Raw genomic sequence first — 23,649 nt, 5'->3', positions numbered from 1 at the left:
GGGGGTGACACTCATGGTCTAGCATAGATGTGAATCTAGCCAGGACCCTCCTGTCCCCCACCTCCTGCACAGAGTCCAGAGCACAGCCCAGGACGGAGCTGGACTTCTTGATGACTCTGTCCAGCTTCCTCCTCTCCCTCTCTGTGATGCTGCTGCTCCAGCAGGCCACACCATACAGGAGGGCTGATGCCACCACAGAGTCGTAGAAGGTCTTCAGGAGTGGCCCTGTCACTCCAAAAGACCTGAGTCTTCTCAGGAGGTAGAGCCGACTCTGGCTCTTCCTGTACAGTGCGTCTGTGTTATGAGTCCAGTCCAGTTTGTGGTTCAGATGAACACCCAGGTACTTGTATGAGTCACTCTCTCAATGTCCCGTCCCTGGATGTTCACTGATGAGGGGGCAGTGGGGTGGCGTCTGCGGAAATCCACCACCATCTCCTTGGTCTTCCCCGCGTTGATGAGGAGGTGGTTCCGCTGACACCAGTCCACAAAGTCCTGCGCCAGTCCTCTGTACTCCGCGTCATCGTCGTCCGTGATGAGTCCGATGATGGCAGAGTCGTCAGAGAACTTCTGCAGGACACAGCTGTCCGTGTCATGTCTGAAGTCTGCAGTGTAAAGGGTGAAGAGAAAGGGCGCGAGGACAGTGCCCTGGGGCGCCCCCACACTGCAGGTCCGAGTGTCAGACACACAGTTCCGGGCTCTCACAAACTGGGGTCGGTCTGTGAGGTAGTCCAGGATCCACTCTGCCAGGTCATACTCCACACCAGCCGTCTCTAGCTTGTCCCTCAGGAGCAGCGGCTGGATGGTGTTGAAGGCGCTGGAAAGATCGAAGAACAGAATCCTCACAGAGCTGCCAGGCTTTTCCAGGTGAGAGAGAGAGCGGTGCAGCAGGGAGATGACGGCGTCCTCCACTCCGATGCCAGACCGATATGCAAACTGCAGCGGGTCCATGGCTGAGCTCACGGTGGAGCGGAGGTGGTCCAGGACTAGCCGCTCCAGTGTCTTCATCAGGTGGGACGTGAGAGCCACCGGCCTGAAGCTGTTGAGGTCTTTGGGGCGCGGTGTCTTAGGCACAGGTACCAGACAGGAGGTCTTCCAGACCTGTGGTACCACCCTCAGCTTCAGGCTCATGTTGAAGACATGCTCCATAACTCCACACAGTTCATCTGCGCAGGACTTAAGGAGCCTGGGGCTGATGCCATCAGGTCCGGCTGCCTTCCTCACTTTAATCCTCTTCAGCTCACTCCTCACCTGTGCTGCTGTGACAGTCAGTGGTTGGCAGGGGGACCGTGTGCTGGGGGGATGGGTGAGTCCAGGCGAAGTGGGGAGCTGATGGTCCGGGGCAGATAAGCGAAGAGGAACAGATGCAGGGCATTGTCCAGCTGTGGAAGAGGGAGCATGCAGCTGTGCAGGGGGAGGGGCGGGTGACCTATCAAACCTCAAGAAGTGAGCATTTAAATCATTCACCCACTGTAGATCCCCCTCTGTCTGGGCAGGGGGGATTTTGAAGCCCGAGATGGTTTTCAGGCTCCTCCACACTCCCTGAATGTTCTTTTGCTGCAGCTGCTCCTCCATCCTCCTCTTGTAGCCGGCCTCAGCCTGCCTGAGGCCTCCTCAGCTCCTTCTGCAGAGTCCTCAGCTCCTCCTTGTTCCCTGACCTGAAGGCTCTCTTCTTCTCCTTCAGCAGAGCCTTCAGTTCACGGTTAATCCACGGCTTGTTGTTTGGAAAGCACCGCACCGTCCGGGAGGGAACAATGTTCTCAAAACAGAAGTTGATGTAGTCCGTGATGCACTCTGTGATGGTGTTGATGTCCTCCCCATGTGGGTCATAAAGCTCAGTCCAGACAGTGGTGCTGAAGCGGTCCCTCAGAGCCTCCTCGCTCTCAGCAGGCCTCAGATGTACAAGGTTGTGGTCCGAGCTGCCCAGGGGAGGGAGGGGGGAAGAAGAATAAGCCTCCTTGGTGTTGGCAAAAAACAAGTCCAATGTTCTATTCTCTCTGGTGGGGCAGGTAACATACTGGGTGTATGTTGGTAGAACAGAAGAGGGAGAAGCGTGGTTAAAGTCACCAGAGATGAGGAAGAGAGCCTGTGGATGCCGTGTTTGCAGCCTACAAGTGCAGGAGAGCAGTGCTTCACAAGCATTTTCAGCATTGGCAGACGGGGCCACATAGACTGCGATCAAAATCACATGTGAGAACTCCCGGGGCAGATAATATGGCCTCATGTCAATAGCCAATAGTTCAATATCCTTGTTACATAGCTGCTCCCTCACTGTGCAGTGTTCGGGTTTGGACCAGCTCGTGTTCACATACACCGCCAGACCTCCACCTCTTTTCTTCAAGCATTCTCTCGTTCTGTCCGCCCGCAGCAGATGAAAATTGTCCAAACCTACAATAGAGTCTGGCATTTCTGCTGTTAACCAGGTCTCTGTGAAAATCAAGACACTGCTGTCCCTATAAATCCTCTGGGACCGCATGAGGCTCGCTATTTCCATCATTTTATTTTGAAGGGACCTCACGTTACCCATGACTACGGCGGGAACCGACTTCCTGTTTATCCCTCTCTTCTCTCGGAGTTTACGTCCAGCCCGTCTGCCTCGTTGCGTTTTCCTTAGGATGTCCGCCGGGATAACGTGACGATCTCCGGGTAAGACGACTGTTCTCCGCAGTTTCATGAGTTCCTCCTTTGTGTAAACGCGGTACGGCGCCGGGGGACTCAGAGCCAAGACACATCGTAACGACACGACGAAAACACTCAATCCAGCCGAATAAAGTCAAAACAAGTTAATTTAAAGCGATTCCAGTGCGTGTCCCGATCGTTCGTGAAGTGCCTCTTTCATATAAACGTGTACATAAACGTGTACCGACGACACGCCGTACTTTAGCGCGGCCGGAGGGCGCGGGGGGGGGGGCTGGTGGGCTCGCTCGGAGCTAGCTCACGTCACAACAACACAACGAACGCAACGAAAAACGCTCAAATCCAGCCGAAAAAAGTCAAAAACAGTTGAATTAAACTATTCCAGCGCATGTCCCTATCGTACAGTAAAATAGAAAAAATATACTAATTATATTTACAAAATATAGGAGATAAAGCACAATAAGTGTGAGAAAGAAGAGAGAGCGTTTAAATATCACCCATATCTTGGACTCACAAACCCGTAAATGGGGGGGGGGGGGGGGCGTTTTACAGGTACAGAGTGCTTCCTGGAGGATGGGCTGAACCAGCGTGCTGCGGCTCTCACCAGTGGTGAATAGCCCCCGTTTGTCTACTCATCCGAGGAGAAGGATAGAGACTATCCTCTAGCTAAACTGTAGGAATCAGTAAAAATAACACTGTAAGAAGGTTAAAAGCTCTGAAAATCTCTCTATATTGTCACAAATCTGGCAAATTTGAAACCAAGTGTATTTGTAAGACTCAGAGAAAGAGGAGCTTGTAAACAGAATCAATGAAACAAGCATTAATTAAGCAAAATACAACTTCAAGTGAGTTTTTGATGATTGAACTAGTTATAACATGTTAACAGAGATGCATAATATGCATATGTGTCCTTTAAAGTGGTTCAGTCGTCGAGTTGGTGCAGAGACTGTCGTTGAAATATAAATGTGACGCATTTAGACTTTATTCATCTGAGGTTACTTCTGCTCCAACAGATGTAGGTCAGACACAAAGACCAAGAACTACGCCCTGAAACTACAGCCCACTGATGGTGGTACTACGACTACTATGGTTACGACTACTACTAATTATGTCTGACAAAACTAATACTAGTATAACTACTACCACTGTTAATGCCGCTGCTACTTCTTCAATACTGGCTTGGGCCTTAAAAAAAAATACATCATAGTCATACTATAATATTATTACAGTCATACTTTCAATTAGTAATAGTCATACTTTCAATTAACTTCACAGGAACTGCTTACAATTTATCTATAATTTCTTTGCATACGATCGTGATTGTGACTGACAGTTCCTCACGTTTGAAGAAGTGACTTGTGAACCAGTTTCATAGTACAACATATTCAGAGACGCTCATGTCAGGGTAAGAGAAACTTATCCAGGACAAGCTCAGCCAGCTTTGTAATACAGGCTTCTGGTTTAGTCCCTGCTGTCGACCCTGATTGTACCTGTCCGGTGAGTGTAGACTGTGTGGAATGTCAGTTATGTCCCACTCCATCATTAGTTTGAGATAAAGACCTCCTCAGAGACTCGGACCACCAAGACTCAGTCAAGACCACGACCAGGACTGAACCAGGTCAGAGCTGGTCTCATGTTGATTAGATTTAGGTCTCTAGTTTTTATATCAGACATCCTTCCTGTCTCAACCAGCCAGAGATCGGACCTTCTGGTAGCTACCTAATGTGGAACAGTATTATTCAAGAGTTTTCCCCCTCTTTTAAGCACGTTATAACATTTTCCCCAATGTTCATTCATCCCGTTTACGAGCTCGTCTTCTCTGCTTCTTCCCTAAGCCTCACAAAAATTACAACATAGTCCCACACTCTTAACAGCTCACAACTTTCTCCTCCACAAAACTCAAATAAAAAGGGATTTCTGTTATGAACATTGGTCAAATCAGTCTGACACGCTTGTATTTATGGACTAATATAAATCATACAAGTTTATTAACACAAATGGAACGTTAAAAATCAAACAACTTCAACGACTTTTTGCACTGAATGGTGATTTTTTTTACAGCTCAAGCTAAGGTAAGCAACATAACAATTTGTTTTAGAGTAGTTTATTCATAATCACGGGGCAATGGTGCCTTTAAACAGCTCTTATATCTGCTTTTGTACAGCTGTTGTGCCCAGTTGAACCCCCCCAATGCATTATGGTCTTTATTGACCAACGCTGCGTGGACTACTTTTTTTTACCTGATTGACATTCCCTAAAAATGGCATGATAATAGTGCTCTGTAGGTAATAGTGTGGATTTTCAGACAAATTGACCAGATTTGTGACATCACAGGTAGATTTCCAGCGGTCTCCTGTGCCGTTTCTAAATACAGCAATCATCCCCAAACTTGTTCTGAGCATTTCTGACATAAAATAGTGTCCATTACAACTGCATGCTTGTGTTAGGATGGCGGCGCAAGCTAGCTTTGGTTTACTTCCCATGGTAATTCCCTCTGCTGCCAGTAGAGGTAGTGCTAACACCACATCCTCATGAAGGAACGTCTTACTACTTAAAAGTAATGCATGGTTTTTTGTACATACATTATTTAAGCTCGAAAAGAAAATAGCTTAAGTAAAAAGGTACAAGAACATGTTCAAAGGCCAATAAGAATACAAATCATTAAGAATATGTGTCCTTTAAAACAAATGTGTTCATGCATTAAAGTATTAATCAAAATTGTTTAAGTTTTATTTTGACAGAATATATAATGGCTAATTTAGACTGAATAAAAATGTTTAAGTTTTATTAAGTGTACATCTCTGTCGGGTGGAGGACCTTGGTGTTATTGCAATATATTAGTTTGTTGCTATATTGATTATTATGTCAGGCCTGTGACTGAATCCAAGTCTTTAGTTTTATCTGAAACCCAAACAGAAACATCCTTTTCTCATCCACAGTGGAAACTAAACCTCTAAAAAAAACATTCACTGACACTGATGGGGAGGAGGCTAATCGCTGGAACAACAACAGAACAAACGGACTAAATACTGGTACAAAATGTCACCACAACATCTTAAGAGGGGATAAGCAAACATTTCAATGAGACAAATGAACAAAGGTGTAAAATTGAATCTCTATTCATGGGTTTCAGCTCGCTTTCCCATGCAATAATTTGAGGACATTTTCCCCATTCAAAAGATAAGATTTGTTTTACACTATTAATCTACGGCAATGGTCATAATTTAGTATCATTCTGAAACTTGGTTTAAATTGAGTTGGTGACAGGTCTCAGTGGTGTCATAGTGCAGATTTGTTGACCTGTTCACATTGAAACAGATCAAAGTATCCTCTGTTATAATTAATGAAAAAACGTTAAAAAAATTAAAAAAGCTTTAGAAAGTTGTACCATTATTCAACCGCAATAACTGATTGCCGTCCGTTGAAAGGACTTTCAATAATATTAATATGACAGGTTCATGGAGCAAATCCTTAATATGAATAAGGTTCAACATTTGTAAATTATAAGTCTGGATATTTCTTTCAAAAACAGTGAATCTCCCGTAGAGTTATATAGGCCCCGCCCTCCATCTGAAATTAGGACTCTAGAATGTGAATGCAACTGATGAGCTTATTCTGTAATAAACAGACTAAATCAGGACTAAACCAGGACTGAACTGGAACTGGACTAAAGTGGGTCTGAACCAGGATTAAACCAGGACTGAACAGGGTCATCTATATGACTGTTACTTCCTGGTTGAAAAAAAGAGCTATAACATAGAAGTAATTCCTCTGCAGTTACCTAGCAACCATATTGTAAAAGAGCCAAAAATCTATATAAATTACACAACAGTTATGATTTGACAACAATAATACCAAATAACACCTTTATTTTGTTGGATGATCAAAAAAGTGTGTCAGTCAAGTGAAAATGGTGTTTTCAATGGCACGTCACTCTTTGATGACATAGATAGAGGGATTCCGGTTTAGAACTGAGCTCTACTAGTTAATGTAATTTAAAAAGGTTTATTTTTCAAACTTTCTTCCAAAACTGCAACTTACCGGAAGCAAAACTATGATAAATATTTACCACAGGTTCTACGCCACCAAACGAAGTCATAATTAGAAGAACAGAAAAACCTGTCTGTGCGGACGCCAGTAGTGTCTCAGTTCACAAAGGTCTTTAAGGTCCATTTATATGAGACAACAGCAGAAAGTAGGAGGCAGGGATTGAGTTGAAAGTGTGGTTGCACTCGTGAGTACAGTTTGGGTCAGATGCAGGGCCACAGAGATACTGGACAGTTTTGAGAGCTTTTGCTAGTTCCACGCTCCATTTTAGCAGACTAATCCTTCTTTAGTCAAAAAAGAATTTCAATTTTGACAAGGTCCTGCCTATAGAAGAACTAAAGGGACGTAAAGAACAGTGAAGCTGTTGTGTTTTTTCCAGAGGATGTAAATAGAAATGTTCAGAGGAAGTCTGAGGCTAAAGGGTCACGACATGGAAAAGGCTGACGAAAAGACTCCAACAAGTCCAAGTACAGTCCTGCTTTAGTCTCCTCGCTTTAGTCCTCGCTTTAGTCCTCGCTGTAGTCCTCGCTGTAGTCCTCGCTGTAGTCCTCGCTGTAGTCCTCGCTGTAGTCCTCGCTGTAGTCCTCGCTGTAGTCCTCGCTGTAGTCCTCGCTTTGGTCCTCGCTTTGGTCCTCGCTTTGGTCCTCGCTTTGGTCCTCGCTTTGGTCCTCGCTTTGGTCCTCGCTTTGGTCCTCGCTTTGGTCCTCGCTTTGGTCCTCGCTTTGGTCCTCGCTTTGGTCCTCGCTTTGGTCCTCGCTTTAGTCCTCGCTGTAGTCCTAGCTTTGGTCCTCGCTTTGGTCCTCGCTTTGGTCCTCACTTTAGTCCCAGGTTTGATGTAGTTTTGTTCTGTATAGTAAAATTTTAGTCCTGTTTTAAAACATTTTAAGCCAAGACTCCATTTACCCACATTCGACCCCAGACCAGTATGCACGCATAAGCACAGCTTATGCGTGCATAAGGGTGCATAAGGGTGCATAAGCGTGCATAAGCTACATAAGCGTGCATAAGCACAGCATATGCGTAGGACTCACTTTTAATGATAATCAGTTGTACAATCTACAACAGTAATGTTTTACACACGTCCAACAGCAGATGTCACAGTAGCATTATGCAGTGTTGCGAGGCTTTTCAGCAGAGGAAACACAGGACGGAGATGCGTAGAGTCAAAACAACTTATTTTGAAAAGGACATTCATCTAGGAAGTTTATCTAAAAACATGACGCAACAACGCCTAACTACCAAAATGTTGTCAAAAAGGAGAAATACAGTATCAATAACTTTATGCCTTCAAACATCAATTTTTCAAAGACACCGTAAGAGAGAATGTGGCCAAATGAAAGCAAGAACGGCAGCCATGGCTTATGTTTGCTCTATGAAAAGCATCCTCCCTTTTGTCAACTTTGGCATCGTTTTAAAAGCGACTTCATCTGATCAACAATATGTATAGCAACATGTAAACAATATAAACGGTTTGGCGGTGAGGAAATACACAGACTAGCATTGCATCACCAACATCTAACCCGTAAACTTTAAATATACATGCACATGCAGCTTCGTTACACATCTCTGAAGCTGAAGTCACACTTGAGTCTATCGGAGGCATCAGTAAACACAACAGACTTATCGGCAGGGAACACCTCTAGATAAACAACTCTGGATAAACACAACTTTATTTCCTGACACGTCAAAGAAAACCAAAGAGTGAAACACACCACCCATTCTCTCAAAGTCAGACCAAAGAGCCATCTATTATTCTACAACGCTAATTATAAAATGCAAAACTCAAAGCATAAATTGTCATGCAAGATGGCCCGAATTATTTTCAATTAAACTTCTAGGAAATCCTTGACAAAGAAAGTACAAATACACAGGAGCAGCAGCAGTAATATGGATTGCATGTATCACAATCGGATCAAAACACAATGAGAAAATCGCAAAGACTGAAAGTTTTCAAAGTAAGAACCTTTCCTCTATAAACAAGTAGATATTGTGTCTCAAACCTCTGCAGTTTAGACCTCTACAACTGTGAAATGCATGAGATTATTTGATAAGTTTAGCAGTTTGAATTCCAGTTCTCTCTCAAATGTTGGCGCTCCTGGACGGGCTTAAAGTCAAAGTACGTAACCTCAGAATTACAAAACTTTTACCACCAGAGCAGAATGAAAACAGTCATGAATACTGTAAATGTTCTTAGATACTTTACCTTCAGAGTTGCTTATGTCTCCACTGTCGCTCCGGTTCCCTTTTCTCAGACTTCGGCTCAAACTCGGACTTCCGATCGGACTTTGGTTTTCCCTTTTCCCGAAAATCCCACTGAAAAACCGGACGAGGCGCCGCTCGCTTCCCCTCGTCTCGCCGCCGCGGAAAAACCCGGCCAATCCAGACGAATCTCTGTCCGATTGCAACAGGTCGCTATTGTCCAGTGTCCTGGTTTTACGCTTCAACAAGTCGGGATCCTCAAACTCGGAGGTACTCAGCACCGCGCCCACTTCTAACGTTCGGCTTTTGGCGCGACCAAAACTCAATTTATCCGAGGATTTTTGTGGGAGATTTCCAGAACTTCCGTGATGTTTCGCCTTAGAAAGAGCTCTGAGTTTGAGCAGTTCTCCTCCGCTCCAGTGTCTGAAACTGAAGCTGCGGCGAAGCATCGACTCAGAGGACGTTTTGGCGGCCATTTTATTTGTTTTGGTCTCCGCACAGCGATCGTCAACGCTTTTAGCCTTGAGTAGTCGTTTTGCCGTCATATTTTCTGATTTGTCATTTTCCTCGAGCAATTTCAACATTTCAGAACCATTTTTGGCTTCATTTTCGTCAACATTTACACCACATTTAATATCCCGAACCATTTCATTTGCAAATCCTTCACTTTTTTGCCCGACATCTGTACAGTTTTCATTCCCTCCTGCAGCACAATCGGATGAATTATTTTGCTCAACTTTTTCACCGACGTCAAACTGTTTCTGACCATTTTTAGTTTTTTGTGGTATTTTTGCATTTTTGTCTTCATCGAAACGCACATTTTCTTCACAATTTGAGCTCGTGTCAAAGTTCAGAGCTTCACAAACGTTATCCTTGTTCACCCCTTTGTCCACATTATTATTTTGACGAGCTGGCCCATTCTTCAGCTCTGTAATTAAACTTTTTCTGTCTTTTTCCAAGCATTGAATCCTGATCATCTTCTTGCGTCTCATCTCAAGCTGTCCGGTGCTGAACGTTCTAAAGTTCCTCCTGGTTCCTCGCGGTGTTGACTCAAAATGCTCAATCTCATCCGCTTCTTGTAGCTGCTCCAAATATCCAGTTCGATTTACGTCCACCGAATGTTCTCGTCTGAAAACGTTGGATTCCTCCGATTGGTTTGTTCCGTTTTGAGAGTCGTCTAAACTTTCACGTTTGACCAAAGTTAAAGAGATGCGGTACACAGTTCTGCGAGGAGTGGCGCTTTCCATGGCTGGATCCAGTAAATACATCCTCAAAAATGTGGAAAAATATGTTTGAAAATGTAGGGGTAAAGGTTAAATGTTAGCTTAAAATGGGTTTAAATGCTGGCTATGAATAATGAAGAGGAGAAGTCTATAGAATGTGTGCAAGAAATAGCTTCCAAAACGGTGAGAAAACTGAATTAAACCTAGATACAATCTTTAAAATGAATCGATTTTTAAAGAATGCATCAATTACGGTTATGTAAATTGAACCATACAGAAACCATAAATAGCTGGGCTCGATTGAAACTAATCTATAATGACTATATATACCATTATAACAGAACTTATTGTGGTTAGGGCCAAGTACTTATAAATAACCGAGGGAAATAGCGAGCACTTTGGCCTGAAAATGAATAAGATTGACAGTAAACTGGCTATAGCGCAACGCTCAATCATATACTATATTAATCATACACTACAAAAAATAATCGTAGCTCAATAGGCAATTGTACAATAGTAATAATCGTTTTAAAGAATTACTGACAACTCTAACCTAATTGTGACACATTGGAAGTGTAAAACTTGGTAGTAGCTTTAGTGGTATCTCCACAGAGGGCTCAGAGGAAGTGGACTGGACCCAAGCCGGAATATTTCGCTCTAAAATAAGAAACAGACTGCCAGAAGCACACGTGGAGATTTCAGACGAGAAATGTTAGAAAAAGGTCAAGTTTACCTTGACTTAATGGCATGAAAATGGGTCAAACAACGATATAATGCTTTCCAGCTCAGTTTAGGAATATCTAAATGTGTTAAAATGTGCTGTAAAGCAGATGTAAGTAATAAATAACATGATAAATCAAGTACAAAAACTGGGGGAAAGTGAGTAAATGTTGAGAGATGGAAAATGGGTGAGGATTCCGTGGCGTTATCTCCCCAGATGTGCGGCCAAAGCAGCTCTAATCCGACTTCATCCACAGAGGGTTTGGAGCGAGTCTCCGGAGCGTCTCCAGATATTCCCAGGTCAAAATCATTTCATTTGGATCCGGGATCTTGGCCTCTCTCTGACAAACGGAGCGTGAGCCGTGTCCCGCCGCTGTCACCGGCCCATTGTGTGCGCTCATCCCCCGCAGCGAGCCCCAGAGCCGGTCACACCGCCGCACAAAGTCCGGTCGGAGGCGCGGACGGGACCGAACTTCATTCAGCTGCGCTTTTCAGATAAAAGTCAGAAAAGTGGATATAAAACCAGAGCTCCGCACAAACAGCGACCCTTTCTGCTGCTCCCGTGCGCGGGCAGAGGCGCTGTCACTCGGCGAGAGGTCCCGACACGCTCCGCTGTTCCGTCTGCACGCTCCAGGGGCCCAGCACGGAGGAGGGAGGAAGAGCCGGAGTGGAGCCGGAGCCAGGGCGGACCGGAGTCACGGCAGGAACCAGGACTATAAAGGCCCGTTCAGCAGGAACCAGAACTATAAAGGCCCGTTCACACTGAGCCGGGGCGGGCCGGAGTCACAGCAGGAACCAGAACTATAAAGGCCCGTTCACACTGAGCCGGGGCGGGCCGGAGTCACAGCAGGAACCAGAACTATAAAGGCCCGTTCACACTGAGCCGGGGCGGGCCGGAGTCACAGCAGGAACCAGAACTATAAAGGCCCGTTCACACTGAGCCGGGGCGGGCCGGAGTCACAGCAGGAACCAGAACTATAAAGGCCCGTTCACACTGAGCCGGGGCGGGCCGGAGTCACAGCAGGAACCAGAACTATAAAGGCCCGTTCACACTGAGCCGGGGCGGGCCGGAGACTTTATTCTTTGGACTTTATTCTTTAGACTTTATTCTTTAGACTTTATTCTTTAAAACTCCCTCCTCCCTGTACCTCCGTCACCTAGCAACAGAGACCCGCCGCTAATGCTGATGCTAACGCTAATGCTAAAACCACGGCACGAGAGGAAATGTTTCATCAAAATAAAAGGAAGAGGAAGTGAAGGCATTAATTGCTCCCCTGCTGGCCAATTGTGAAAATACACAATATCTGCAGGAAACTTTTTGTCATGGCGTCTTGAGGAGAATATAATCCATGAGTTTCAAGCAAATCAGACAATGTTTATAAGTGTATTTAAGTGTATACTGTATTAGCTATATTAGCCGACTATGAAAATGACAAGGCTACAAATATATAATGAGCATTCCTGATTAAAGGTTTATTTCCCCTGAAGCGCCCCCTGGGGAGAGTGACTACACTACAATACCATATTTGGTGCTTTAAGTTTAAGATAAGATAAGATAAGATATTCCTTTATTGTCCACACATGGGGAAATTTCATTGATGCAACGCAGGAAGATAAAGAGGAAAAGAACAAATAACCGAAAGAATAAAGTCTACAACTATGTACAACTACAGGACTACGAAACGTCTGAGGAATAAAGTCTGGCGGTAATGCAACACTCGGATGCCAACCGCCATAAAACAACAACAACAACAACAACTTATAGGAAGTTTAAAAATCACTCTCAGTAGAAGATTTCTTATAAAGAAAAACTCCTATAGTTATTTAACTTCCATTACAATGAATTATGTATTTTTGCATTTATGAAATAATAGAAATACTATTAAGAAATCTGATTTTTGGTGTCACTTTTATTTTGAATTTGAAAAAAACAAAAATGCAGTCCTTAATAACAATACAATCCTCTTCTCTTTCCCCCGTGTCCAGGCAACAGTGGAATAGAGTTCTATATTAGATCATCACAGGCTCTTGAGTTCGAGCTGAATTAATGTCCTTGATTTGACGATTGGTGATGTTTCCTGCTGTTTTAATGTCCCTTTCCTTCACTGTCTTTGGGAGAATCCTTCATGTCATCCTGGAAATGTCTTTCCAAATGACTCTTTTTGTTATTTGACAGCTTCTCATTACAAACATGCAGACGATCCTTCTGCATTGGCAAAGAAAGCAAACGATTCTTCCTTGAATCCTCTGTTCTCATCATTTCTTTTATTCGGGTTTGTTTACAACAGCCATGTCGCGCTGATACCAGCGGGATATGACCCAATCTTTGTTGACAGAAATGTTGAAATGTAATATTTACTATAACAAATGTACAGCATTGGATAATGTTAAGAATGTTTACAGAAACCATAAAACAACAAGTATATACATATCTAAAGTGCCGCATGCGGCTCCGGAGCCGCGGGTTGCCGACCCCTGTATTACGCCAATTATTGATCAATTATTTTTTGTGGGAATATTTTCTTTGCAATAGATAAGCTTGAATAAACTATAGAGGTTGAATAGGTAACATATCTGACACATTATCATGTAATTCTGCTATTTATTTGTTGCAGCTCATGCTGTGGATAATATTGTAATGTTTAAACTGTTACTGCTTAATTAGTATTAGAATATGGGCTCAAGCCTCACTCTGGCCCTGCACTAGCCTCACTCTGGCCCTGCACTAGCCTCACTCTGGCCCTGCACTAGCCTCACTCTGGCCCTGCACTAGCCTCACTCTGGCCCTGCACTAGCCTCACTCTGGCCCTGCACTAGCCTCACTCTGGCCCTGCACTAGCCTCACTCTGGCCCTGCACTAGCCTCACTCTGGCCCTGCACTAGCCTCACTCTGGCCCTGCACTAGCCTCACTCTGGCCCTGCACTAGCCTCACTCTGGCCCTGCACTAGCCTCACTCTGGCCCTGCACTAGCCTCACTCTGGCCCTGCACTAGCCTCTCACTGTCGTCCCCATTGAGCTGAACGGTCAGAACTGAACTATCACAAGTTTCTGACATCACACAGAGGGCGGGGCATATGAAATATTACACCAATGTGGAGGGAACAAAAAGGCCCAATGGAGGCTATTTTTATTCATAGAAAAATAAATTTACTTCAGGAACCAAGTGGTGCATGACAGGAGATGGAAATGCCAAATATTGCATTTAGAACATTTAATCAGCATAATGCGTTTATATGCTTGCTTCAAGTGGATTTTGATGTGTGCACATAATCATGCAAAGATAGTTCCTCTGAGGGCTGCACGTCTTCACCTGACCTGTGTGTTCCTGCTCAGTTCAGCTCCAGGACGTGACCAGTCCAGGAGCTGTGATGATCCGCTCCAGGTTTCCCTGTGTTTCCAGTGACGGAGGCGGAGTTTAAAGGCACCAGGCTCATTATAGAGCCACTACAAACTGTCTTCAGGAACAACCGGGAGAATGGAAGAAAGATCCTGTCCAAGCTAAATACAACCTTTTGACTTGGGCCAAATGGACTGCAGCACACACACTCCACACTCACACTCTCACACACACACTCTCACACACACGCACGCACACACGCACACACTCACTCACAGACACACACACACACACACACTCTCACACACACACACACACTCAGAGACACACTCTCACACACACACACTCACAGACACTCACACACACACACTCACAGACACTCACACACACACACTCACACACACACACTCACAGGCACACGCACTCACAGACGCACTCACAGACACAGACACACTCACACACTCACAGACGCACTCACAGACACACTCACAGACACAGACACACTCACAGACACACTCACAGACACACTCACAGACACACTCACACTCACAGACACACTCACAGACACACTCACAGACACACTCACACACTCACACACTCACAGACACACTCAGACACACTCACAGACACACTCACAGACACACTCACACACACACACACACACACACTCACAGACGCACTCACAGACGCACTCACACACACTCACTCACACACACACACACACACACTCACAGACACACTCACAGACACACTCACAGACACACTCACAGACACACTCACACACACACACACACACACACACACACTCACTCACACACTCACACACTCACACTCACACTCACACACACACACACACACACACACACACAATAAAAAGAGATTATAGAGATTACACAACAATTAAAAAGCACAAGCAATCTTCGTATTATTGTAGCTCTTTTTCTTTTATGGAAAACGCTATTATTCATAAATATGTTCTTGCAAGACATCCCCCAGCGTTTATATCTGATGTCAGTTAATAATTGAAAATGTGGTCACTTCATTCTGCCTTCAGTCGCCTCTTTTCCGTAACTTTGAACATTCGGATGAGAGATTTTAAAGGGACTCTTTATTTTGATTAAAAAACAAATACCAAGCTTTATCTAAGATTTCGGAGAAATACAAGGTCATGGTACTGTACTTAAAATGAGAAATAACCTCTCAACAGTGAAATCCACTTGTCTTGGTCCAGATCTGCACATGTTCCAAATCCGGACTGAACCGAGATCAAACCAGGTCTAAATTGGGTCTAACCGGGACTAAACCAGTTCTATACAGGCCCCGTGTGATGTAGACGCAGATGGGGAGATTAGCTCGAGGCAGAAACGGGTCAGGGCTGAAATGCAAATGGGCTCATTATTATTGAAATGTGGGCGTGGGCCAAGCTTTGGTGTGACCATAATGTTTGGATACAATTATATAGGACTAAATCAGGGACCAGGGACTGAACCAGGGACTGAACCAGGGACTGAACCAGGGACTGAACCAGGGACTGAACCAGGGACTGAACCAGGGACTAAACCAGGACTGAACTAGGACTGAACCAGGGACTGAACCAGGACTAAACCAGGGACTGAACCAGGGACTGAACCAGGACTAAACCAGGACTAAACCAGGACTAAACCAGGACTAAACCAGGGACTGAACTAGGACTAAACCAGGGACTGAACTAGGACTGAACCAGGACTAAACCAGGGACTGAACCAGGACTAAACCAGGACTAAACCAGGGACTGAACCAGGACTGAACCGGGGACTGAACTAGGACTAAACCAGGGACTGAACCAGGACTAAACCGGGGACTGAACTAGGACTAAACCAGGACTGAACTAGGACTAAAGTGAAGCATGGAACTGAACCAGGGAAAATCCACCTGTATAAATCCAGATTATGTGGATTACATGGTTTCATGTCATTCGTTCAGAGATTAGACCTAGATTTGAAACAGAAATATATTGCTCAAACTACAGTTCAATGTATGTATTTTTTGAAGCAGAATATAGTGCCGCTCTGGAGCAGAGTGGATAGAACACGGCTGCTGCAATGTGCAATTATATTTAGTTCCCACAGGATAGAAATATTCTAACTGTAGATAATGATTCACTTCTATTTGTAGTTATTAGGGTTTTATAGTTCAGAAATGTAGCCTTGTGTATGTTTAATTCAGCAAAATACACACTGACAATACTGATATTTTGATAGAGTTATGTAATGTGTTGATGGTGCCGCGGCAGGTCTGACCCACATTCACGTCTCTGGGGATTTACACAGAGCTGAGGCACTGGCGACCTCCACTGGACACACGGGGAACTACAGGCACTACACAAACAGAGTTCAGTTACATCAAGTGACCAGCAGGGAGCGCGCTGACATCAGGAATCACTGCCGCTGAACCAGGGCCAAAAACAAGCACGAAATAAACCGGGTCTAAACCAGGTCAAAACTAAGACTAATATGACCTAAAAATGGGTCAAAACCTGAACTGATATAGGAATAAAACTTGTCTAAACCAGTAGTATAGGACTAAAAACAGAACTAATATAGGACTAAAAACAGATACTCAACCAGGACTAAAAGCTCTCTCACGGTGTGACCTTGAAGTTGATATAAAAAACGTGAATCGATGCTCTTGCGCCTCAGTCGGCTCGGATGTCCTGGATGTAGAGGAAATTATATTCTTTTATTGATTTGACTGAAATGAGACACTCCGAATGACTCCTCGTTCGATCAAACGAGAAAACGTGAGATGCACAACTGGAACAATTATTTTTTTAAGATTCGTGAAGGACGTATGACACAGCGCCATGGACTGAACAAACAGCACTGATGTTAGAGCCAAGCAACGCTCAGCTAAATGTGCAGTTGTGGTGTAGTTAGGGCTGAAATAAGGTGATATTTGAGATGTTTTAGATGCTGGTTGGCATCGCTGCAGGCTCAGGACAGCAATGACGTGTTCAGGCGAGTGAAGAGAACGATGAGACGCGGTAACGGGCCAGGAGCTTTATTGAACCTCACAGGAACACACACTCTCTCTCTTCCTATTCTCCTTCTCTGATTGTTCCCTGATCTGACGCCGATCTGATGCTGATCTGATCGAACCAATGTTGTCGTTTTTGTTGTGTTACTTTTGATGGCGGTTGTGTTTAATGTGTTTTACGCTATACTCGTACCTCTGGCCTAAAGCAGGACTAAAGCAGGCCTAAAGCAGGACTAAAGCAGGCCTAAAGCAGGACTAAAGCAGGACTAAAGCAGGACTAAAGCAGGACTAAAGCTGGGACTAAAGCAGGACTAAAGCAGGACTAAAGCAGGACTAAAGCAGGACTAAAGCAGGACTAAAGCAGGGACTAAAGCAGGGACTAAAGCAGGACGATAGCTGGGACTAAAGCTGGGACTAAAGTGGACTAAAGCAGGACTAAAGCAGGACTAAAACAGGTCTAAAGCAGCGGTTGTGTTTAATATGTTTTACGCTATAATCGTACCTCTGCTTATAAGTAGATGGCGGTAAATACACCTTTGCAGTTGGCGGCCAGCTGCCATTAAAAGCAGCAGCAACAGCAACATTGATTGAAATATATATATTTTTTTAAAGATTTAGACTTCACTGTAAAAAAATAAATAAAATGATGCAATGAAGAATGTAGTCCTGGTTCAGTCCTGGTTTAGTCCTTGTTATGTTGGGTCGAAACTGATGCGTCCTGTTTCCGTGGCATTGAAAACAATAGCAGGGATTAAAATAGACACTTCCTTTAGCAGGGACTCATCTGGACTAGGACAGGGTCTGGACCAGGACTGGACCAGGACTAGAACTAGTGTTTATGACATTTCCAACAGCATGTTATGAGAAAAGTATCTCTTATTGTGTGTAAAACAATAACTGTTCGTTTAAAACAGCGCAATGAGGTCTATATTAATCCAGTTTAATCTGGATTACATTATAATCCACATCTGTGGTTAGAGTAGTGCCACTTCCCCACAACTAAAGCAGAACTAAAGCTGGGACTAAAGCAGGTCTAAAGCAGGTCTAAAGCAGGTCTAAAGCAGGTCTAAAGCAGGGACGAAAGCAGGACTAAAGCAGGTCTAAAGCAGGGACTAAAGCAGGTCTAAAGCAGGGACGAAAGCAGGGACGAAAGCAGGACTAAAGCAGGTCTAAAGCAGGGACGAAAGCAGGGACGAAAGCAGGTCTAAAGCAGGTCTAAAGCAGGTCTAAAGCAGGGACGAAAGCAGGGACGAAAGCAGGGACGAAAGCAGGTCTAAAGCAGGGACGAAAGCAGGTCTAAAGCAGGTCTAAAGCAGGGACGAAAGCAGGTCTAAAGCAGGGACGAAAGCAGGTCTAAAGCAGGGACGAAAGCAGGTCTAAAGCAGGTCTAAAGCAGGTCTAAAGCAGGGACGAAAGCAGGACTAAAGCAGGTCTAAAGCAGGTCTAAAGCAGGTCTAAAGCAGGGACGAAAGCAGGGACGAAAGCAGGGACGAAAGCAGGACTAAAGCAGGTCTAAAGCAGGGACGAAAGCAGGTCTAAAGCAGGTCTAAAGCAGGGACGAAAGCAGGTCTAAAGCAGGTCTAAAGCAGGTCTAAAGCAGGGACGAAAGCAGGTCTAAAGCAGGTCTAAAGCAGGGACGAAAGCAGGTCTAAAGCAGGGACGAAAGCAGGTCTAAAGCAGGGACGAAAGCAGGTCTAAAGCAGGTCTAAAGCAGGTCTAAAGCAGGGACGAAAGCAGGACTAAAGCAGGTCTAAAGCAGGTCTAAAGCAGGTCTAAAGCAGGGACGAAAGCAGGGACGAAAGCAGGGACGAAAGCAGGACTAAAGCAGGTCTAAAGCAGGGACGAAAGCAGGTCTAAAGCAGGTCTAAAGCAGGGACGAAAGCAGGTCTAAAGCAGGTCTAAAGCAGGTCTAAAGCAGGACTAAAGCAGGTCTAAAGCAGGTCTAAAGCAGGTCTAAAGCAGGACTAAAGCAGGTCTAAAGCAGGTCTAAAGCAGGTCTAAAGCAGGACTAAAGCAGGTCTAAAGCAGGTCTAAAGCAGGACTAAAGCAGGACTAAAGCAGGTCTAAAGCAGGTCTAAAGCAGGACTAAAGCAGGACTAAAGCAGGTCTAAAGCAGGTCTAAAGCAGGTCTAAAGCAGGACTAAAGCAGGGATGAAAGCAGGGACGAAAGCAGGACTAAAGCAGGGACTAAAGCAGGTCTAAAGCAGGGACGAAAGCAGGTCTAAAGCAGGTCTAAAGCAGGACTAAAGCAGGTCTAAAGCAGGGACTAAAGCAGGTCTAAAGCAGGGACGAAAGCAGGGACGAAAGCAGGTCTAAAGCAGGTCTAAAGCAGCTCTAAAGCAGGACTAAAGCAGGTCTAAAGCAGGTCTAAAGCAGGACTAAAGCAGGTCTAAAGCAGGACTAAAGCAGGTCTGAAGCAGGTCTAAAGCAGGTCTAAAGCAGGTCTAAAGCAGGACTAAAGCAGGTCTAAAGCAGGTCTAAAGCAGGTCTAAAGCAGGACTAAAGCAGGTCTAAAGCAGGACTAAAGCAGGACTAAAGCAGGTCTAAAGCAGGTCTAAAGCAGGTCTAAAGCAGGTCTAAAGCAGGTCTAAAGCAGGACTAAAGCAGGTCTAAAGCAGGTCTAAAGCAGGACTAAAGCAGGTCTAAAGCAGGACTAAAGCAGGACTAAAGCAGGACTAAAGCAGGTCTAAAGCAGGACTAAAGCAGGACTAAAGCAGGTCTAAAGCAGGACTAAAGCAGGACTAAAGCAGGACTAAAGCAGGACTAAAGCAGGACTAAAGCAGGACTAAAGCAGGACTCTAGTGTGGTATAAATACAGTGCTGACTCATGGTTTGTTATGAATGTGCAGAGTCATGTGTGAAGTGACAGAACACTCACTGTCGTTTACATTTCAGGACTAGTCCTGGTCCAGTCTTGGTTTAGTATTATTGTAGTCCTGGTTTAGTCTTGTTCTAGACCTGATTTAGACCTGGCTGGTCCAGACTGGTTTTAGACCGGTTTTAGACCTGGTCTAGATCCGTTTTAGACCTGGTCTAGCTTCAGGGCTTTTCTATAGTAAACAGAAAATGTGTGCTGACAGAAAAAGAAAAGAAAGAAGTCCTGAGACTCATGTAACTGTGGATAAAAGCTTTTCCCATTTTAAATGGATTTATTTACATACACCAGCTTTTACACAACAGGAATATAACCCACAAACTCCAACTAGGGCTGTAACAAAAGCCGAAATATTATGGTATCAATAAGTCTCACAATAATATGGGCTGTAAATCTAATTACAAGCCACTTTGCCTAAATGCATTAAGCAATTAGTTACATCAGCTACAAAAACAGAGAGAACTACAAAGACCATGATCCTATGCCCCAGTTCAGTGCAGTCAACATGAAGAAATAACTGTTGCTATTATTATTATTCCATCTGACAGGAAAGCCACACTGCCACAGTAACACGCTTCCAGATCAGGAGTCTAACCCAGAACTGGAGCAGTTTGTTGGTTGTGTTTTGTCCTGCGCTGGTGTGGTCCCTGAAGGCAGCATTCTGTCTTTTATCAGATTGTTCTCAAAGACTCGAGTCAAGTTTCAAATCCAGGTTCACACGGGACTCTTGATTCAGATCTGGACTAGTCCTGGTTTTTACCCAGAGCTCTCCCTTTGTAGCAGAGGCCTTTCTGTGGAGTTTGCATCTTCTGCCTGTGTCTAAGTGGGTTTGCTCCATCCATAATTAATCATCTGTCTATAAGACACTGCAGTATCTTAGGTTACAAAGATGTCATGTTGACAAAAGTGATTACTTGAAATACAGCATCAATATTGTGGGCAGCAGTATGACAACTCTACAATTGTGTTTAGAGAAAGGAAAATTGGGTGCATTTCATAAAAGGTTTGTGATCTTTTTCATAACAAATATACATATCTCAGAATATCACGTGTTGTGCAATATATTGATTACTGCATGTATTGAAAAATCGTGAGCTGTGTATCAAGGATCATTGTAATCATGGACTCACTTTATTATTTATTCACCTTATTCCAGAAGCCTGTCTGGGCTCCGGCATACGACGTAATCCTCCTTCTGGTTGTTTTAGTTAACATGGGGCTCCCGACCTACACAGACTATAGTCGTTTTCTGGCCCAGGGAATCGGTGCAGTTGAATTGTTGGTCACATGAACATATATTTTAAACAAATCAAACTGCTTTATAGTATATTTTAGCAGCGAGACTTTTCCCCCCGTTCTCCATTTAAACCAACAGAGTTCCCACAGAACAGACAACGGAAGTTTTTACCCAACCACTGAATAGGCGGGCCGCCCCGCCAATCAAAGTATGCTGCGTCAAAACTAATGTCCTACAACTGTTTTCATAGAAATCCAGCCTGTATTTTCTCTCATGCATCACCTGTCTCATCCAGTCTGACTCCAACTGATCCGGTCTGTGTTACACACTTTCACAAGCTGCTTTTTGTAAACAAGACAGGGCGATATCTAGTTCTATGAGCATGTGTATAGTCCACTCCTAGGGCGAAGCCCAACCCTGATGAGCCAGCTGGAACTGTATTCCTCCGTCTTAATTTTGTCCCGTACACTGAGGGAACTATATTATGATAGATCCATGCGCTTAGAGACGCAGAAACGTGCTGCTCTCCTGGGGACGAGCCGCACGAGGCTGCAGGTGAGCGGTAGGTGCGTTTTATGATTGATATGTGGCAGGACTAATCGGCCGTCCACGCCACAAGGAAATAAGACTCAGATTTGGGCCAAAAAAAACATCCATTACACCTTTAAAAGTGTTGCGAGACACAGTAACCTGGAAATGAAGCATGTCAAAAAAGTCAAGAGCAGAAAGAAACAGTGTTGTAATTATTCAACCTTATACTCAAGCTTATATTTTGATATACTACCAAAAAATAACAATATACAGATAACAAATATTCAGCCCCAAAAAATGTAGTTTGATCTTTCATTTACTGAAGGATGAGTCAATATATTAATAATCTTGACAGGCAAACATACTTCAAATTTGTGAATATTGTGGATCGGAGCTGTGAGCAGGTTTAGAATGTGCTTGGAATGTGAACATCAAACTGGGTCAGTGTCACTTGTGTCACCTCAGAGGAACCAGCAGAACAAGCATAAAGAGTGCAGCACTGAGCACACCTGCAATATAAACTAGGACAAGTATTCACCATTCCCTAGTGAGCGACCTTGGCAAGTTTATTTGTAGAGAACCATTTGTTAACAAATTCATTCAAATATACAATACAAAACAAATAAAAACATAAATAATAAACTATAAAATGTACTTTAAAAGGAAAGAATGCAGATGAATGCATTTTTATTTAAACATTTTCAGAGTAGAGGCCTGTCTCACATCTTTAAGAAGACTGTTCCAGATTTAATCTACATAAAACTGAAGCGCAGACTCTCCATGTTTAGTCCTGACTCTGGCACCAGCAGGAGGCCGGTCCATGTTTAGTCCTGACTCTGGCACCAGCAGGAGGCCGGTCCATGTTTAGTCCTGGCTCTGGCACCAGCAGGAGGCCGGTCCATGTTTAGTCCTGACTCTGGCACCAGCAGGAGGCCGGTCCATGTTTAGTCCTGACTCTGGCACCAGCAGGAGGCCGGTCCATGTTTAGTCCTGACTCTGGCACCAGCAGGAGGCCGGTCCATGTTTAGTCCTGGCTCTGGCACCAGCAGGAGGCCGTTCCATGTTTAGTCCTGACTCTGGCACCAGCAGGAGGCCGGTCCATGTTTAGTCCTGACTCTGGCACCAGCAGGAGGCCGGTCCATGTTTAGTCCTGACTCTGGCTCTGGCACCAGCAGGAGGCCGGTCCATGTTTAGTCCTGACTCTGGCACCAGCAGGAGGCCAGTCCATGTTTAGTCCTGACTCTGGCACCAGCAGGAGGCCGGTCCCTGAGGTCCTCAGAGGCCGAGATGGTTCATATGGCACTAACATGTCCGAGATGTACTTTGGTGCTAGGCCATGGAGAGACTTGTACACAAGCAGAGCTGCTTTAAAGTCTCTTCTCTGAGCCACAGGAGCCAGTGCAGAGACCTGAGAACAGGACTAATGTGATGGTACTTCCTGGTTCTAGTCAGGACCCGAGCAGCAGCGTTCTGGATGAACTGCAGCTGTTTTACAGCTCGTTTGGACAGGACTGTGAGCAGGCCAGGAAAACCACCAGAAATGTTGTTTTGAGTCCACACTGATCTGAACAGCACGTAGAGATTAAATAGAATAAGTCTCTGGATTGACCCTAACACGCTCACTACTCTCATAAAACAGGGCATGCTGCCTAGTGGTCGGGTGATTAAGGCGGTAGCACACATGCCAGGCTCCATGTGCAGCCGGCCGCTGCACATGGACGTTAGGAATTTGAATCCCGACAATTTGCTGCATGTCAGTCCTCCCTTCTCTCTCTTGTTCCCATTTCTCAAAAACCGGGTTCAATGTCCATTTTCTTTGTGCATTAGGGC

General features: G+C 44.6%; 2 protein-coding genes across 5 annotated transcripts in view; both read right to left on the bottom strand.

The window, feature by feature from the left end:
* The window catches only part of agap1 (ArfGAP with GTPase domain, ankyrin repeat and PH domain 1), a 135,162-nt gene that overhangs the window by 107,324 nt on the left and 4,189 nt on the right, over positions 1-23,649 (bottom strand). For 2 of the 4 annotated variants that reach the window (XM_072451817.1, XM_072451900.1), the window contains exon 1: positions 8,885-9,440. The exons of the other annotated variants lie outside the window; for them this stretch is intronic. In XM_072451817.1, coding sequence (XP_072307918.1) covers positions 8,885-9,425 — 541 coding nt within the window. In that variant the 5' untranslated portion in view covers positions 9,426-9,440. Of the gene's footprint in view, positions 1-8,884; positions 9,441-23,649 lie in introns of those variants that run through there. 4 annotated transcript variants of the gene reach the window in all.
* LOC140365177 (CLIP-associating protein 1-B-like) overlaps positions 14,139-23,649 on the bottom strand; it is a 182,173-nt gene continuing 172,662 nt past the window's right edge. Inside the window, exon 43 of the mRNA XM_072451485.1 lies at positions 14,139-14,152. The gene's annotated coding sequence lies outside the window, so the exon portion shown is untranslated. The remainder of the gene's footprint in view (positions 14,153-23,649) is intronic.

This window comes from Eucyclogobius newberryi, unplaced genomic scaffold (genome assembly GCF_026437365.1).
Source record: "Eucyclogobius newberryi isolate DKJ021-1_F unplaced genomic scaffold, fEucNew1.0.hap1 SCAF_1, whole genome shotgun sequence".
Lineage (NCBI taxonomy): Eukaryota > Metazoa > Chordata > Actinopteri > Gobiiformes > Gobiidae > Eucyclogobius > Eucyclogobius newberryi.
This window is presented reverse-complemented; position numbering and strand designations above follow the sequence as displayed.